Below are 16,334 nucleotides of genomic sequence, written 5' to 3'. Positions count from 1 at the left end.
AATTGGTTTATACATAGAAAAGCAATTAATAAGGGATGGCTTAATACTATTACAGCATTTTTTATTCAATATATTAAATATATATTAATCAGAAAAACACATACTGTAAATCCAGTAGGATACACAAATATAAATGTTTCTATTCAAAAATTACACATATTTACACACAGTCCAGAACACTGTGAAAACCATAGTGACCATAACAAGGGGTAGCTTTGTATTTAATACTATGTACAGTTCACGCTTCATTTATGTACAAGACTTTACAAAGTGGCTGTGACTGAAATGGGGTCCATCCCTCTCGGCCTGTCGCAAGGTAGATGGGATAACAGAGAGGGGAGATGGCGCCTGTTTCTCCCCTCTAGATTTTGAAATGACGTCTTTTACAAAGGACTGGTCCAGTCCCGGAGTGCTGTAAGAAAGGCAGTGTAGGAGTCCAATGAATTCTGCAAGTATTTAAAAAAAAATACTTTTACAAGTGAAACAAAAGATGAACACAAGAAGTCTGTTTTTTTTCTTTTAAGCCAAAGGCACATCTGGATATTATAGAATAATAAAAATGAAGTCTTCAGATAAGACCCGGAAAATCCCAAAGACAAAAAGGATAAACTGGGTTAGGCACCTAAAATCAAAGAAAAGGTCCCACAAGTTTGTAACAGGATCCTCTGCTGTCCACACGTGGGTTTCCTTCTCTCTGTACGTGTAAGAACAAAAGAAAAGTGCAGTGCTGGTTTAGAAGGGCAGTGTGTCCATGAAGATCTTCTCCACAATAGGAGGAGGTGGTACAAGGTCCTCTAACTTCAGGTAAAAAATACGCTGGAGACCCTGCGTACACAAGGTGCGGAGCTCGGGAAGTTTGCCCAGTAACTTGGACAGACAGTTGGATCGGTTCTGCTCAATCAGGCTTGATGGTACATGCTCTTTAAGGCAATTAATAATCCTGCTTTGCAGCTCTTCTACTTTCTTGGATTCTTTCAGGCCATGTCTGTCTGTAATAGAAGAAAGAATAGAACTTAATATTGGTAGATGCAACATTTACAATGTGTGCAGTAGAGATTTATTGCAGTCCATCTACTTTGCGTTTGCCATCAATGGAGTAGTACATATAAGTGAGAAGGGCTGTCATAGTAAAATTCAGATACACAATATTAAAGGTTCCTCTCTCTGCACTGAACCCTTGCATCCATACAGTCTGAGATTTATGTAAGAAACTAGAATCAAAGAAATAAGAAGTAAAAGGCAGCGTGCAACTATTATGACAAGGCAGACCACACCTTGTGCTAAATGGTCAACACTGTCGCCCATTTATATATATTCAGCTACCCATTCACTTAACAGTCATCCGAATGAACATTTGGCCACCAACTTTCCCTAATAAACTCGCGGCATACATTCGTGCTCAGTATGGCGGAGCTTGCATGGTTTTCAATGGGGAGAGGTGACTAAGGCAGCTCTGGTGAAGGCCCATTTCCAGTGCGAATAACAAACTCAACATGCCTGATCCTCCTCTCCCGTAATAGAGAAAATCAAAGATTTCTGCCTATAAACAGCAGCAGAAGCGCCTGAAGTCACTAAAATATGCATAGTCCATTTCCAGCTGCTAAGATACCATCTTCACTATAGCAGTAAGCGTCATAGTGTCTTCTAGCACTCGCTCCTGCACCGAAGATGGTAGCCAAGCAGGACACTGGATATTTTAGTGCAGCCCGCAACATAAAATTTAGGTAGTCTGTACAGTCGATTAGCGGCAGAAATTGCTAAAAGTCACTTAGAAATATTATACTGCAGTGTCCTGCACTACAGGCAATTTCTTGTGAAAGTGGAGGAACACTGTAAAGGTCACACTAGAGCCAGTAGTACTATAATATGGTAGTATGGAACCAACACCTTGAGGGCACACCAAAATAAGATGTCGAGGCTGCAGAGCAGATGGAAGAGATGACTATGCAGTTAAATATTCACTGTTTCCGGTAGTAAATACACCCTGAAATGAGTCACAAACTCCAAAATAAAGGACAATATTTTACTGCACAGGCATGTTTTTTTATCCTGTTCCCGACACGGCAATTTTCTGTTTTTGTTTTTTTTTCCCCCTCCCCTTCCTCCAAAATCCCAAACTTTTTTTTAATTGTTCTGTCGACATAACAGTATGAGGACGAGTTGTACTTTGGAATGACACTATTTTATCATGTAATTGACTGGAAAACAGCAACAAAATTCCACATACAGTGAAATAGCAGAAAAGTACAATTCCGCAGTTGTTTGTTGGGTACTTTATTGACTGCTCTCATCATACGATAACAATCACCTGAAGAAATATACTGTACTTCTCCAGGTCAGTACTATTACAGGTATACCAAACATGCATAGGCTCTTTTTTTAATTTATTTCGTGATAAAAAAAAAAAAAAAAAAATCTGAAGAAAAGATAAAAATTTATAATTTAAGTTTTTCATTTTCTGTGTGAGAGTTTGATTTTTTAAGTGCCATCAGCCAATGTTTTAAGAGATACTATTTGAGGGTAGATAAAATGTTTTGATCTCCTCAATGCATTATTTTGCCCCGTTGTAGTGGCCGAAAAAATTGGTCATTTTGATTTTTTTTTACGATACGCCATTCACTAATATTATAGATCGGACTGTTACGAAAAGTTTTTTTTTTTTTTTTTTTTTAAATTCTTAATTTTTAGTGGGGGAAAACGGGGGTGATTTGAACTTAATTTTATGAAATCTTTTATTTTTACTGCATTTGTTAGTCTCCTTAGGTGACTTGAACTTGTGATTGTCTGATCGCTTGTGTGATTGAGAGATTATATATATATATATATATATATATATATATATATATATCTCAATCGCTTTGTAGGGATGTCGATTGGTAATTAGAACAGCGTGCCCCTCTGGATGTGTCCTGTAAATGCTGCAGCACGTACCAATACGTCATATGTCAGTAAAGTGTTAATGAATATTCCATTTGCTCTGAGATCTCATCTCAGTATCTAGAAACGCCCTCAGTGTTTTTTTCTCCATACCAAAGTAAGTATGGTCTCTCCCCCAACATCAACTGTCAGGGAAGATTCTAGAAGACTCCAGAGTTTTAGGTTTGTAGCTTGGGTAATCCGTCGGAAAAGGGAAATTGGAACAAGAGATTTGTACCGTAAAGATCATCAATATCTTTGTCAATAGAAGGAGGATAAAGTGAAAAATTGTAGTTCCAAGTTGAAGCACTTGTCTAAGTAGAGATGCTCTAGTATAAGCTTAGGGCTTACCTGTGATGATAACAAGAGCCGAGAGACAGGAAAATGATGGGACGTCGATGTTCATACGCTGGAGGCTGTGTGAGAAGTCAATGATAGAGTCTATCCACTCGCCAAACCCTCTGACACACTGCATGCGATGAAGCACCACGCCATTACAGAATATCAGCTTCCCCTCCTCAGGTTTCGAGCTGTTGGTAGAAAATAAAGTCAAGATTAAACAGGGAGTACTACATTTTTCCTACCAAATAATCTACCTATATAGCAAGACTGGTGTTAATCAAAAGAAATCAATTTAAAGTGATCTGGCCGAAAGTGCTTAATACCATTACTTCTACCTTTTGTTTATTACTTTATAAGAATAGAATTAGGTAAATTGCATTTTTTTTAACAAACAAATCAGTCACTACAAATTGGACCCCATAAATCAATCTATCTATCTTTATTATATATATAATCTTGTAATAGGTCTTCTTTAAGGGGATTGTAATTTCTCCAATATGCAGGAAGTTACATTTTTTAATGCATTTATTTCTTCCTTCATGTTCTGTCCAATGTTCAGAACAGGATTAGCAGCTCAAAAGGAGCTAGGTTTTCTAGCACATGACACCTGCTTTACCTGTAAGCAAGTCGAAGGATGAAGAGTTCCAGGAAAGAAGACTCTAGAAGAAGATACTGGTCTTCTTTCGGAAGCTCTGCAAAGCCCTGGATTTTCTCTGCCCATTTGCGGATGACTTCCAAAGAACCAGAGAGAAGGTCGTAGAACTGCTGCACATCAACAGGATTCTCCTTCTCCAGCAGAACGGGGACATTCTCTTGGTACTAATATGAAAAACAGTAAAATATGTTATTGGACTAAAAAAAAAAAAAAAAATTATACTGCATATTACCCAAGTAAATATGGGTTATTCCACTTTGGAAACCTTAATAATGACTTACCTGGGAGTAATCGAGATTGCTAGAATTGGGGATGGTGTCTATGTGCGCTCTCACCAGGGAGTTGATGAGACTAACTGGAGAAGAGTCTGAAACTTGTCTTGGTTTTGATGGAAGGCGACCCCTCCTGCCCTTCAAACTGTCTGTACGTACAACTAAAAACCAAAAAAAGTAATATAGTCCTGGTTAGTACAATCTGGGAAAGGATCAGAAGTTTGGTAAGTTTTTATGAAAAACCAATGCAAAACTATCAAAACATCTGTACAAAAGGACTAAAGTTTATATTTTATTTTAGGTACAAATTCTATAATAATCAGTCAGTGAGAGGTGGTATCTACTTCTACTGGAAAATAAAAGGGTTGCCTGACCGATTTTTTTTTTTTTTTTTTTAAATAGGCTCCCCACCAAAAAAGGAAAATTCACTGCTGATCCTTGGTTGACATGCAGGAATTGCTGCTCAGCAGATGAGGTGGGCTACTTCTGGCCAGTGGTTGGCCATTTTCAACATGTCAACTGGGACTAGGAAGAATCAAAACAGAAGTGGTGGGTGCTCAGAAGAGATGTTACTCAAACTTTTTAAACTGACCAGCCACCTTTTTTAAAGATGTAATAATTTTCCATCTATTAACATTTCACATTTTCCCCCCCATTTTTATAAACTCTCCCTCCCAAATGGGACTAAATTCTGCAATTTGTACACAAGCATATTTTCATTACAAGTCAAAGCTAAAATGGAAATTTATTACGAACACGTGACAAAATATATTAAGTACATACCTTCCTTTACCATTCCCACTGCTAAGCATTTTTGAAACCGACAGAACTGGCAGCGATTCCTGCGCCTTTTGTCCACGGGACAGTCCTTGTTAGCCAAGCAGATGTACTTGGCATTTTTCTGTACAGTCCTCTGTGGGGAGAAAAGGGAACAATTGTCAGGGGAAGCAAGATGCCAGACCAACACAAAGCCCCGTCTGTTCCTATTTATTTTTGTAACATTTCTCTAGTGTCGGACTGTTCCTAATATCAAGTTGACATTTGGCTCCAAGCAAAAGGGAGTGATTCACCTATCTTAATTAGCGGAGCATCTCTTCTAAAGCACCCGATTTGCTTCTCAGAAGTCACTTGTAGCAAATAGTATTTGTAGAGTTTTACTACACTGGCCAGAAAGCAATAAATTTGAACTATTTGACTTGGGGCGCAATCAGATATCCATATAAATTGATCCGAGAACGGACTGGCTGTGGGTCTCCCTACCCGAGCATGACAGCTTCATATGTCTCTATGAAGCTCTCACACACAGGTCACGGGACCCATGGCCAATCCATGCACTGCGATTGGTTCTCGGACGTTTGAATACACGCCAACTGAACGACAATTTTGAACTCCAGAAACAATGATCCTTTCAGACTGAAGTCAACGTACTTAGGGAATCATCTACATTACTTGCAGACAATCACTACCAACTAGTTTCCTTACAAAGAAGTATTGACTGCTTAACAGTTCTAGATGGATATGTCAGTTTCCCTCCATAAAGGACTGATTGGCAATGTATCACTATGAGACGTGTGATAATTTATGGATGTATGCATAATTCATATTAACATCATAGAATTTTAAGACTCTCCATGCCCATATTTTTCCTATAATTAAGTAGGCTACTAAAGACTTCCTTCCTGTACGCAGTGTATCATTCCCACTAAATTCAACGAGTACCAGGGTACACAAGAATAGACAGACACACCAAAACTCATTGTGTACGATTAATGTAGACTACAGGATTCTAGTTCTCAGCTCTGGAGGGCTGTCTATTTCACACCGTGCCAACACCTGCTGCCTAATGGAAACTTCTACTCTTCTATCTGCTGTATAATTGGTGTTGGGTTCCTCCTCTTATCCCCCATTTGCCCGAGAGCAATCCTTTCAGTTGACGTTAGGTAAAGGCAGCAGGGATGATCAACTGCTGTAAAAGCGGGCCAAGAAACTGTACACGGGTAGGACAGCTGGTTTTTAACACCATAGGACAGTTTTGGGACGAGCCCCTTTTCTTCATCCCTAGGAACGCGTATCAGCTGTAGTGCAAAGACAGGGTGGCTCAGAACCAAAATTTATGTGCCAAGACTACCTGCCAAGTCTGCAGGGCAATGAGCACACTGGGAGACGAAGAGGTGAGGCAATCAAAGTTTGATGACAATCAATAAATGCAGAGACCAAAGGGAAAATGCTTACCTTAAAAAAACCTTTGCATCCTTCACAGGTTCGTACACCGTAATGTTGACATGAAGCGTTATCTCCACAGACAGCACAGCGCCCCTCATTTGAGCTGGGGCTCCGTGCTTTAGAGGGAGAAAGTGGACTGTCCAATATAACTGAGCTATCCAGTACCACGGGCCCCTGACCAATAGGGATAGTGGGAAATCCGGCAGAAGAGCTCTGTGCTAGTGCAAACACATCAGGATCCAAAACCTGCTGTTCAAGTCTATGTGGACCTTGGTTCATCTTTAATAAATTAGGAGCCATGCTTGGGCTGTGAGATGGTGTTCCAAAAGAGAAAAAAGAAGACTGTGGAATGCTGCTTTTCTGTTGATCAGTCCATGGCCTCATGCTGTCGAAATTCTGAGTTGGAGAGTAGGCTCCGTAAGAGCTCTCCCACGTAGGAACTTGAGGATTCTGGAAACCTGGCGTAGATGGAGATGGGATGGAGCAAGGGCTTCCGTAATAATCTGATCCACTTGAGGACATGGTTTCATCCACCTGATGTGTGAAAGAACCTGGGTAACAGCCGAACACTTGAAACTCCTCCACCTTTGGTGATGACTGGGGTGTTGAAGAAGGTATCTGGTACAGAAAAGCATCAAATTCTCCTGTGTAACCGTCCATGAAGGTGCTGAAGCTGGGCAATGAAGTTGAAGCTGCAATTTCACTGTTAACAAGGTCCATGGTGAACTTACTGAACTCAGAGTTTAAGAGGTCTTGAACGTAACAGTCAGTGGGGCCTGCGCACTGAGACAGACTTCCATACTGAGCTTGAATACAGGGCATTTCTGGGAAAATGAGAAAGACGGGAAAAAGTTCACATTAGTCTTGTAATAGATAGATAGACGGTATGTATATAAAATACACACACATTAAAGAGACAGTCTTATCACCGTTGTAGTAAAGTTTCCCCCATGTGTCAGACGTCCATCTGTTGTAGTACTTAAAAAACCTAAATATTGTAGACCAGTAAATGACACTATTGCACTTGCCTTCATGGTAAGATATATCTGAAGATCTCCCCCACACCCTACATCATGGTAATGTTGGCAGCGTGGCAATGGCTCATTAGTATGGTTTCAGTAGGAAGCAGGGGATCCAATTCTGCTGCAAACGCTCTCCTACACCAGGCTCCTTTGACATTACGAAGCATCAGTCAGTTCTTTTTTGAGCACAAAGTGCCATAAATTTCCTTGTCAACACTACTAATAATTGGGTGCAAGCCAGCCAGGCTCCGGTTATGACCGCTGTCTGACACGTATGGCCATTACATGCAGCAACGCTAAACAAACACCTTACGGTAACGAGATGTCATGTTTCCAACCTAAGACACTTGAATAGTAAACGCTACAAGAAGAATCTAGTGAGAAAAATAATATTTCATTTATTTAATATAGTCAGGGAAATTTCTAGTTGCAAACTAGAGCAAAGAAAGTAATAGAATGTCCATTTTAGCATGAATTCACTACAACTCCCAGCGCTCCTCCAGAGACAATTTAATACAATAATAAATAGCCAAGCATTAGGCCACAGCGTAGCTGTCAGTATTCTCACTATATTTATAGAGCAAGCAGGGATCTGTCAGGATAACGGACTTCTGACTGCTCACATCTAAGAGCTGTAATGAGCTTACTGCTGCTTTACGGCACAGCACAGACGCCTCAAGAGGCTCTGCAGCAGCTGCACAAGCCATAGCTCCGGGGGCTTACTGCAATAAAGCCAGAGTGCCTTCTGAATCATACAGCGCCCATCTGTAACTCCACCATCGCATTCAGCAATGCCCACAAGTCGGGGTCCATTACAGTGAAACCGCTGCGGACAAACACCATTGTGATCCGCACAATCAAACCGTTTTGTGAGCCTTATAGACTGTCCCCCTGAGGAAATGCGGCCAGGACTGCGAGATAGGAGGCTGCGGAGCCAAGAAAGCACTTTGCACTGGAAAACAAAGGCCGAGCAAGAGATGAGCTCCTGATAGTCCACCAGATACATACATGTCCTGCACACAGCACCGAAGCATCGCATCCGAAGATGCAAGAATTCCAATAAATCCAGATCTGCCTGGTGCAGGCAACCTACAGAAACCCAAATGACAAGGATGAGCTTCAGAAGGTGGAAGAATGACTGAGACTGACCCCTAACTGATGGGACTGAGTGGGAGCCGTGCAGAACCTGCCCCTGCAGCACGGAGCAGACACTGGGGAGTATGTGCAGGTGCACAGAGCTGCATCTCCCGAGCACCGGAGCCGGGTCTACACGGCTGCTGCAGCCACATCGTGCACCTGTTGCCACAAACATCTGCAGCACCACCAAGTGCAGTGCGAGGACCCCAGCACAGAAGCCCCCCGATGTGTGCCAGTGACTGGGCACGACATACCAGATGTGTCAGCTGCAGGTCCCCGGCGCGGGCTGTCCGCAGGGTGCGCTGCCGCGGTCCAGCTCCTCCAGCACGGACTGCGTCTCCCAGAGCCTGCGCTGCTCACTGTGCTCCACTCCTGCAAGCTACATTCTATTAAAGCCTCTGTGACGCATGCGAGGAGGCGTGGCCTCGGGCAGGGGGAGTATGACGCACATGGGTGATTCTTCTCCGCTCTCCATAGAAGGCGACAGGGGGCGTGGCCTTTCCGGCACGTCGCTGGAATGTATCTGGTGACGCACGCCGTTTCCTATGACGCAGGCCGCATTGTTTGATCTATTAATAGCTTACGCTCTATTAATAGGCAGGCGGCTGGAGGGACGCGGCCCTGAAATAGCAGCCAGGGGAGGGGAGACCCCAAAGAACGTCATCACCCGGCGGATATAGCACGGGCAGGAGGCTTCCCTGGGATTCTCGGCATATTCACGGCACGAGGGATTCCATAGGCTGCCACAGTGTTTATACCGGGACACAGCGCAGGACTGTCATGTGCTTATGACGGCAGGTGACAACACGAGACCTGGGACTGGTCACCCTGCACCTGACCCTGGACAGCTACTGCTCCACCAGTGTGATCATATAAGTGTGACCCAGGAGACACTACTACTGCTCCACCAGTGTGATCATATAATAATGTGACCCAGGAGACACTACTACTGCTCCACCAGTGTAATCATATAATAATGTGACCCAGGAGACACTACTACTGCTCCACCAGTGTAATCATATCATTCATAATGTGACCCAGGAGACACTACTACTGCTCCACCAGTGTGATCATATAATAATGTGACCCAGGAGACACTACTACTGCTCCATCAGTGTGATCATATAATAATGTGACCCTGGAGACACTACTACTGCTCCACCAGTGTGATCATATAATAATGTGACACCTGAGACACTACTACTGCTCCACCAGTGTGATCATATAATAATGTGACCCTGGAGACACTACTACTGCTCCACCAGTGTGATCATATAATAATGTGACCCTGGAGACCCTACTACTGCTCCACCAGTGTGATCATATAATAATGTGACCCCGGAGACACTACTACTGCTCCAACAGTGTGATCATATAATAATGTGACACCTGAGACACTACTACTGCTCCACCAGTGTGATCATATAATAATGTGACCCAGGAGACACTACTACTGCTCCACCAGTGTGATCATATAATAATGTGACACCTGAGACACTACTACTGCTCCACCAGTGTGATCATATAAGTGTGACCCAGGAGACACTACTACTGCTCCACCAGTGTGATCATATAATAATGTGACCCAGGAGACACTACTACTGCTCCACCAGTGTAATCATATCATTCATAATGTGACCCAGGAGACACTACTACTGCTCCACCAGTGTGATCATATAATAATGTGACCCAGGAGACACTACTACTGCTCCATCAGTGTGATCATATAATAATGTGACCCTGGAGACACTACTACTGCTCCACCAGTGTGATCATATAATAATGTGACACCTGAGACACTACTACTGCTCCACCAGTGTGATCATATAATAATGTGACCCTGGAGACACTACTACTGCTCCACCAGTGTGATCATATAATAATGTGACCCTGGAGACCCTACTACTGCTCCACCAGTGTGATCATATAATAATGTGACCCCGGAGACACTACTACTGCTCCAACAGTGTGATCATATAATAATGTGACACCTGAGACACTACTACTGCTCCACCAGTGTGATCATATAATAATGTGACCCAGGAGACACTACTACTGCTCCACCAGTGTGATCATATAATAATGTGACACCTGAGACACTACTACTGCTCCACCAGTGTGATCATATAAGTGTGACCCAGGAGACACTACTACTGCTCCACCAGTGTGATCATATAATAATGTGACCCAGGAGACACTACTACTGCTCCACCAGTGTGATCATATAATAATGTGACCCTGGAGACACTACTACTGCTCCACCAGTGTGATCATATAATAATGTGACACCTGAGACACTACTACTGCTCCACCAGTGTGATCATATAATAATGTGACCCAGGAGACACTACTACTGCTCCACCAGTGTGATCATATAAGTGTGACCCAGGAGACACTACTACTGCTCCACCAGTGTGATCATATAATAATGTGACCCAGGAGACACTACTACTGCTCCACCAGTGTGATCATATAATAATGTGACCCAGGAGACACTACTACTGCTCCACCAGTGTAATCATATCATAATGTGACCCAGGAGACACTACTACTGCTCCACCAGTGTGATCATATAATAATGTGACACCCGAGACACTACTACTGCTCCACCAGTGTGATCATATAAGTGCGACCCAGGAGACACTACTACTGCTCCACCAGTGTGATCATATAATAATGTGACCCAGGAGACACTACTACTGCTCCACCAGTGTGATCATATAATAATGTGACCCAGGAGACACTACTACTGCTCCACCAGTGTGATCATATAATAATGTGACCCCAGAGACACTACTACTGCTCCACCAGTGTGATCATATAATAATGTGATACCTGAGACACTACTACTGCTCCACCAGTGTGATCATATAATAATGTGACCCAGGAGACACTACTACTGCTCCACCACCAGTGTGATCATATAATAATGTGATACCTGAGACACTACTACTGCTCCACCACCAGTGTGATCATATAATAATGTGACCCAGGAGACACTACTACTGCTCCACCAGTGTGATCATATAATAATGTGACACAGGAGACACTACTACTGCTCCACCAGTGTGATCATATAATAATGTGATACCTGAGACACTACTGCTGCTCCACCAGTGTGATCATATAAGTGTGACCCCGGAGACACTACTGCTGCTCCACCAGTGTGATCATATAATAATGTGACCCCAGAGACACTACTACTGCTCCACCAGTGTGATCATATAATAATGTGACCCAGGAGACACTACTACTGCTCCACCAGTGTGATCATATAAGTGTGACCCCGGAGACACTACTACTGCTCCACCAGTGTGATCATATAATAATGTGACCCAGGAGACACTACTACTGCTCCACCAGTGTGATCATATAATAATGTGATACCTGAGACACTACTGCTGCTCCACCAGTGTGATCATATAATAATGTGACCCAGGAGACACTACTACTGCTCCACCAGTGTGATCATATAATAATGTGATACCTGAGACACTACTACTGCTCCACCAGTGTGATCATATAAGTGTGACCCAGGAGACACTACTACTGCTCCACCAGTGTGATCATATAAGTGTGACCCAGGAGACACTACTACTGCTCCACCAGTGTGATCATATAAGTGTGACCCAGGAGACACTACTACTGCTCCACCACCAGTGTGATCATATAATAATGTGACCCCGGAGACACTACTACTGCTCCACCAGTGTGATCATATAAGTGTGACCCAGGAGACACTACTACTGCTCCACCAGTGTGATCATATAAGTGTGACCCAGGAGACACTACTACTGCTCCACCACCAGTATGATCATATAATAATGTGACCCCGGAGACACTACTACTGCTCCACCAGTGTGATCATATAATAATGTGATACCTGAAACACTACTACTGCTCCACCACCAGTGTGATCATATAATAATGTGATACCTGAGACACTACTACTGCTCCACCACCAGTGTGATCATATAAGTGTGACCCCGGAGACACTACTACTGCTCCACCAGTGTGATCATATAAGTGTGACCCAGGAGACACTACTACTGCTCCACCAGTGTGATCATATAAGTGTGACCCAGGAGACACTACTACTGCTCCACCACCAGTGTGATCATATAAGTGTGACCCAGGAGACACTACTACTGCTCCACCAGAGTGATCATATAATAATGTGACCCAGGAGACACTACTGCTGCTCCACCAGTGTGATCATATAATAATGTGACCCAGGAGACACTACTACTGCTCCACCACCAGTGTGATCATATAATAATGTGATACCTGAAACACTACTACTGCTCCACCACCAGTGCGATCATATAATAATGTGATACCTGAAACACTACTACTGCTCCACCACCAGTGTGATCATATAATAATGTGACCCCGGAGACACTACTACTGCTCCACCAGTGTGATCATATAATAATGTGACCCAGGAGACACTACTACTGCTCCACCAGTGTGATCATATAATAATGTGACCCAGGAGACACTACTACTGCTCCACCAGTGTAATCATGTAATAATGTGACCTTGGAGACACTACTACTGCTCCACCAGTGTGATCATATAATAATGTGACACCTGAGACACTACTACTGCTCCACCAGTGTGATCATATAATAATGTGACCTTGGAGACACTACTACTGCTCCATCACCAGTGTGATCATATAATAATGTGACCCAGGAGACACTACTACTGCTCCACCAGTGTGATCATATAATAATGTGACCCTGGAGACACTACTACTGCTCCACCAGTGTGATCATATAATAATGTGACCCAGGAGACACTACTACTGCTCCACCAGTGTGATCATATAAGTGTGACCCTGGAGACACTACTACTGCTCCACCAGTGTGATCATATAAGTGTGACCCTGGAGACACTACTACTGCTCCACCAGTGTGATCATATAAGTGTGACCCTGGAGACACTACTACTGCTCCACCAGTGTGATCATATAAGTGTGACCCTGGAGACACTACTACTGCTCCACCAGTGTGATCATATAAGTGTGACCCTGGAGACACTACTACTGCTCCACCAGTGTGATCATATAATAATGTGACCCAGGAGACACTACTACTGCTCCACCAGTGTGATCATATAATAATGTGACCCCAGAGACACTACTACTGCTCCACCAGTGTGATCATATAATAATGTGATACCTGAGACACTACTACTGCTCCACCAGTGTGATCATATAATAATGTGACCCAGGAGACACTACTACTGCTCCACCACCAGTGTGATCATATAATAATGTGATACCTGAGACACTACTACTGCTCCACCAGTGTGATCATATAATAATGTGACCCAGGAGACACTTCTACTGCTCCACCAGAGTGATCATATAATAATGTGACCCAGGAGACACTACTACTGCTCCACCACCAGTGTGATCATATAATAATGTGACCCAGGAGACACTACTACTGCTCCACCAGTGTGATCATATAATAATGTGATACCTGAGACACTACTGCTGCTCCACCAGTGTGATCATATAAGTGTGACCCCGGAGACACTACTACTGCTCCATCAGTGTGATCATATAATAATGTGACCCAGGAGACACTACTGCTGCTCCACCAGTGTGATCATATAATAATGTGACCCCAGAGACACTACTACTGCTCCACCAGTGTGATCATATAATAATGTGACCCAGGAGACACTACTACTGCTCCACCAGTGTGATCATATAAGTGTAACCCCGGAGACACTACTACTGCTCCACCAGTGTGATCATATAATAATGTGACCCAGGAGACACTACTACTGCTCCACCAGTGTGATCATATAATAATGTGATACCTGAGACACTACTGCTGCTCCACCAGTGTGATCATATAATAATGTGACCCAGGAGACACTACTACTGCTCCACCAGTGTGATCATATTGCAGCGCCCCAGAGTCCTGGTCGTTGCAGTACTGTGGCTCCGCCACTAAGGGGAGCCATGGTGCGTTCGATGGCACTGAAGGAGTTCCTCCAATCAGGTATCACAGACACCAATATGTTTCACAGCTGGGCCTCCGGGGGGAGCTAAGGGTGCTATTCATTAGGCCACTCCCCACCATAGTGGGTAAACTGGGGGTCAGGCAGGAAGTTAGTAGAGAAAGCTGACTGGATCGAACGAAGCAACACCTAGTGAGAGAGGGTGTTGTGGAGGAAGAGACAGAAGGGTCTCTGCCAGGGGTGGGATCCTGGCAGAGGCTTGGCATTGAAAGAACGTAACGGGACCGTGCCTGCTCAGAATAGCGGCGGTGCCCTAAGAAAGGATTAGAAGCGAGATAGATTGTGCTGAGTGAGAAACGAAATCAAGCAGAAGGAGAATACCAGCAGGGGTTTTGTTGAAAGAGGCAGCACCTTGCTGAGGCGCATTACCGGTGGCCGGAACGCCGAGGGAGTGGAATAATATACAGCTTTAAGCCATACTCCAAACAGCGGCAGGACAGTCAGTCTCAGGCGGGCTGTCTACCACATATCACCTATGAAGTCTTGGGGGGCAATTGCGGGAGAGGGGCGTCTCTAGGGTCCCGGAAGAACTCCAGGCCTACCTGACATACGGGTGCCGTTCTGACTGGAACATCAGGAAGGGACGGAAGATTAGCAGAAGATCAGTTAATCGAGTTGTGAGGGAACTTAAGAAACAGACACAACAGTTGTGGGGTACTTTCCGTAAGCACAGCAGGGAAGGACTACAACACAAAGCGCTAAGAAGGAAGGCACTGATTTCCACCTGTGAGGAGAACTCTGGAGGTGCCATTGGACCGGCCGGACTTGCGCAGCCTGGTGGACCGGATTCCGGACTGAGGACCGAGAGATCTCCAGTAAAGAGGTAAAGAGACTGCAACCTGGTGTCCTCGTTATTTACCGCGACCTGCACCCCACAACTGCACCGCTATACCACCGTTAACAGCACCTATTTGCAACGGACGTCCCCCACTGACAGACAGGGCCACGGACCGGGTCTAGCCACCGTGACAACCCCAGGACTGAGATCCCAGAGGCCCGGCTCCGGGTACCCCTCGGCCCTGCGGCGGTGTGGGGGCGCTCCAAATTTTGGCGTCACGAACAGGATCTACTTAAGCCTGAAGAATCAGGTCATGTGTGCCTAGAGACTGTGATTTGTTGTGCATGAACTGTAGCTTTATTGAGAGACTGTGTGCTACCACTGACCAATAGAAGTTCCCGCCAAAAGCCGCCGCCATTGCTACTTTGGAGAAGAAGGAGGGCGTGCTATGGGAGGAGACTACCAGAATGGCGCGAGAAATGGATACCGCCCTCTGCGCTTCGGGCTGCAAGGAGATGACCTGCCCCAAAGCAGAAGACAACCTCCTGATTTGCGACGGCGGGAAGCAGGAGATGGAGAAGCCCGACCTCGGAGAAATGGTGGAGTCAGGTGCATGCACTGCCACCGACTATCAGGCAGCGATGATGAACAGCAAGTGCCTGAGCGAGGAAGGAACAGTCCCGGCTTACCCTCGTTCACTGGAAGTGGACCCGTGTCCTCTACAGCCGGCGGATCCGAAGCCCTTGGAACAGATAGCGGGGCCGAGTTCCCCAATCCTGGCCTCGGAGTCAGCGGAGGAGGAACCACAGCGAGCGGAACAGCGTTCGGGGGCCGCATCGGAAGAGCCGCGGTCCGAGCAGCAGCCGACTCCAGCGTTCTTGTCAGCGGACCGGATCGACATCGGTGGAACCACATCAGGCGTAGGTACGGAAGACGCCCCTGCTCCC

At 44.6% G+C, this 16,334-nt stretch overlaps 1 protein-coding gene across 2 annotated transcripts in view; it reads right to left on the bottom strand.

Annotated features, from left to right (window-relative positions):
• Positions 1–460: 460 nt before the first annotated feature.
• The window catches only part of NR4A1 (nuclear receptor subfamily 4 group A member 1), an 81,744-nt gene continuing 65,870 nt past the window's right edge, over positions 461–16,334 (bottom strand). The window contains exons 1-7 of one of the 2 annotated variants that reach the window (XM_077297424.1): positions 8,822–8,951; positions 6,418–7,232; positions 4,969–5,098; positions 4,195–4,346; positions 3,875–4,077; positions 3,268–3,446; positions 461–989 (exon numbers count right to left, since the gene is read on the bottom strand). In XM_077297424.1, coding sequence (XP_077153539.1) covers positions 733–989; positions 3,268–3,446; positions 3,875–4,077; positions 4,195–4,346; positions 4,969–5,098; positions 6,418–7,230 — 1,734 coding nt within the window. In that variant the 5' untranslated portion in view covers positions 7,231–7,232; positions 8,822–8,951 and the 3' untranslated portion in view covers positions 461–732. Of the gene's footprint in view, positions 990–3,267; positions 3,447–3,874; positions 4,078–4,194; positions 4,347–4,968; positions 5,099–6,417; positions 7,233–8,821; positions 8,952–16,334 lie in introns of those variants that run through there. The other variant, XM_077297425.1, reaches the window with a different exon arrangement.

Source organism: Ranitomeya variabilis, chromosome 3 (genome assembly GCF_051348905.1).
Source record: "Ranitomeya variabilis isolate aRanVar5 chromosome 3, aRanVar5.hap1, whole genome shotgun sequence".
NCBI classification, from domain to species: Eukaryota; Metazoa; Chordata; class Amphibia; order Anura; family Dendrobatidae; genus Ranitomeya; species Ranitomeya variabilis.
Note: the sequence above shows the minus strand (reverse complement) of the source record. Positions and strands in the feature narration are given on the sequence as shown.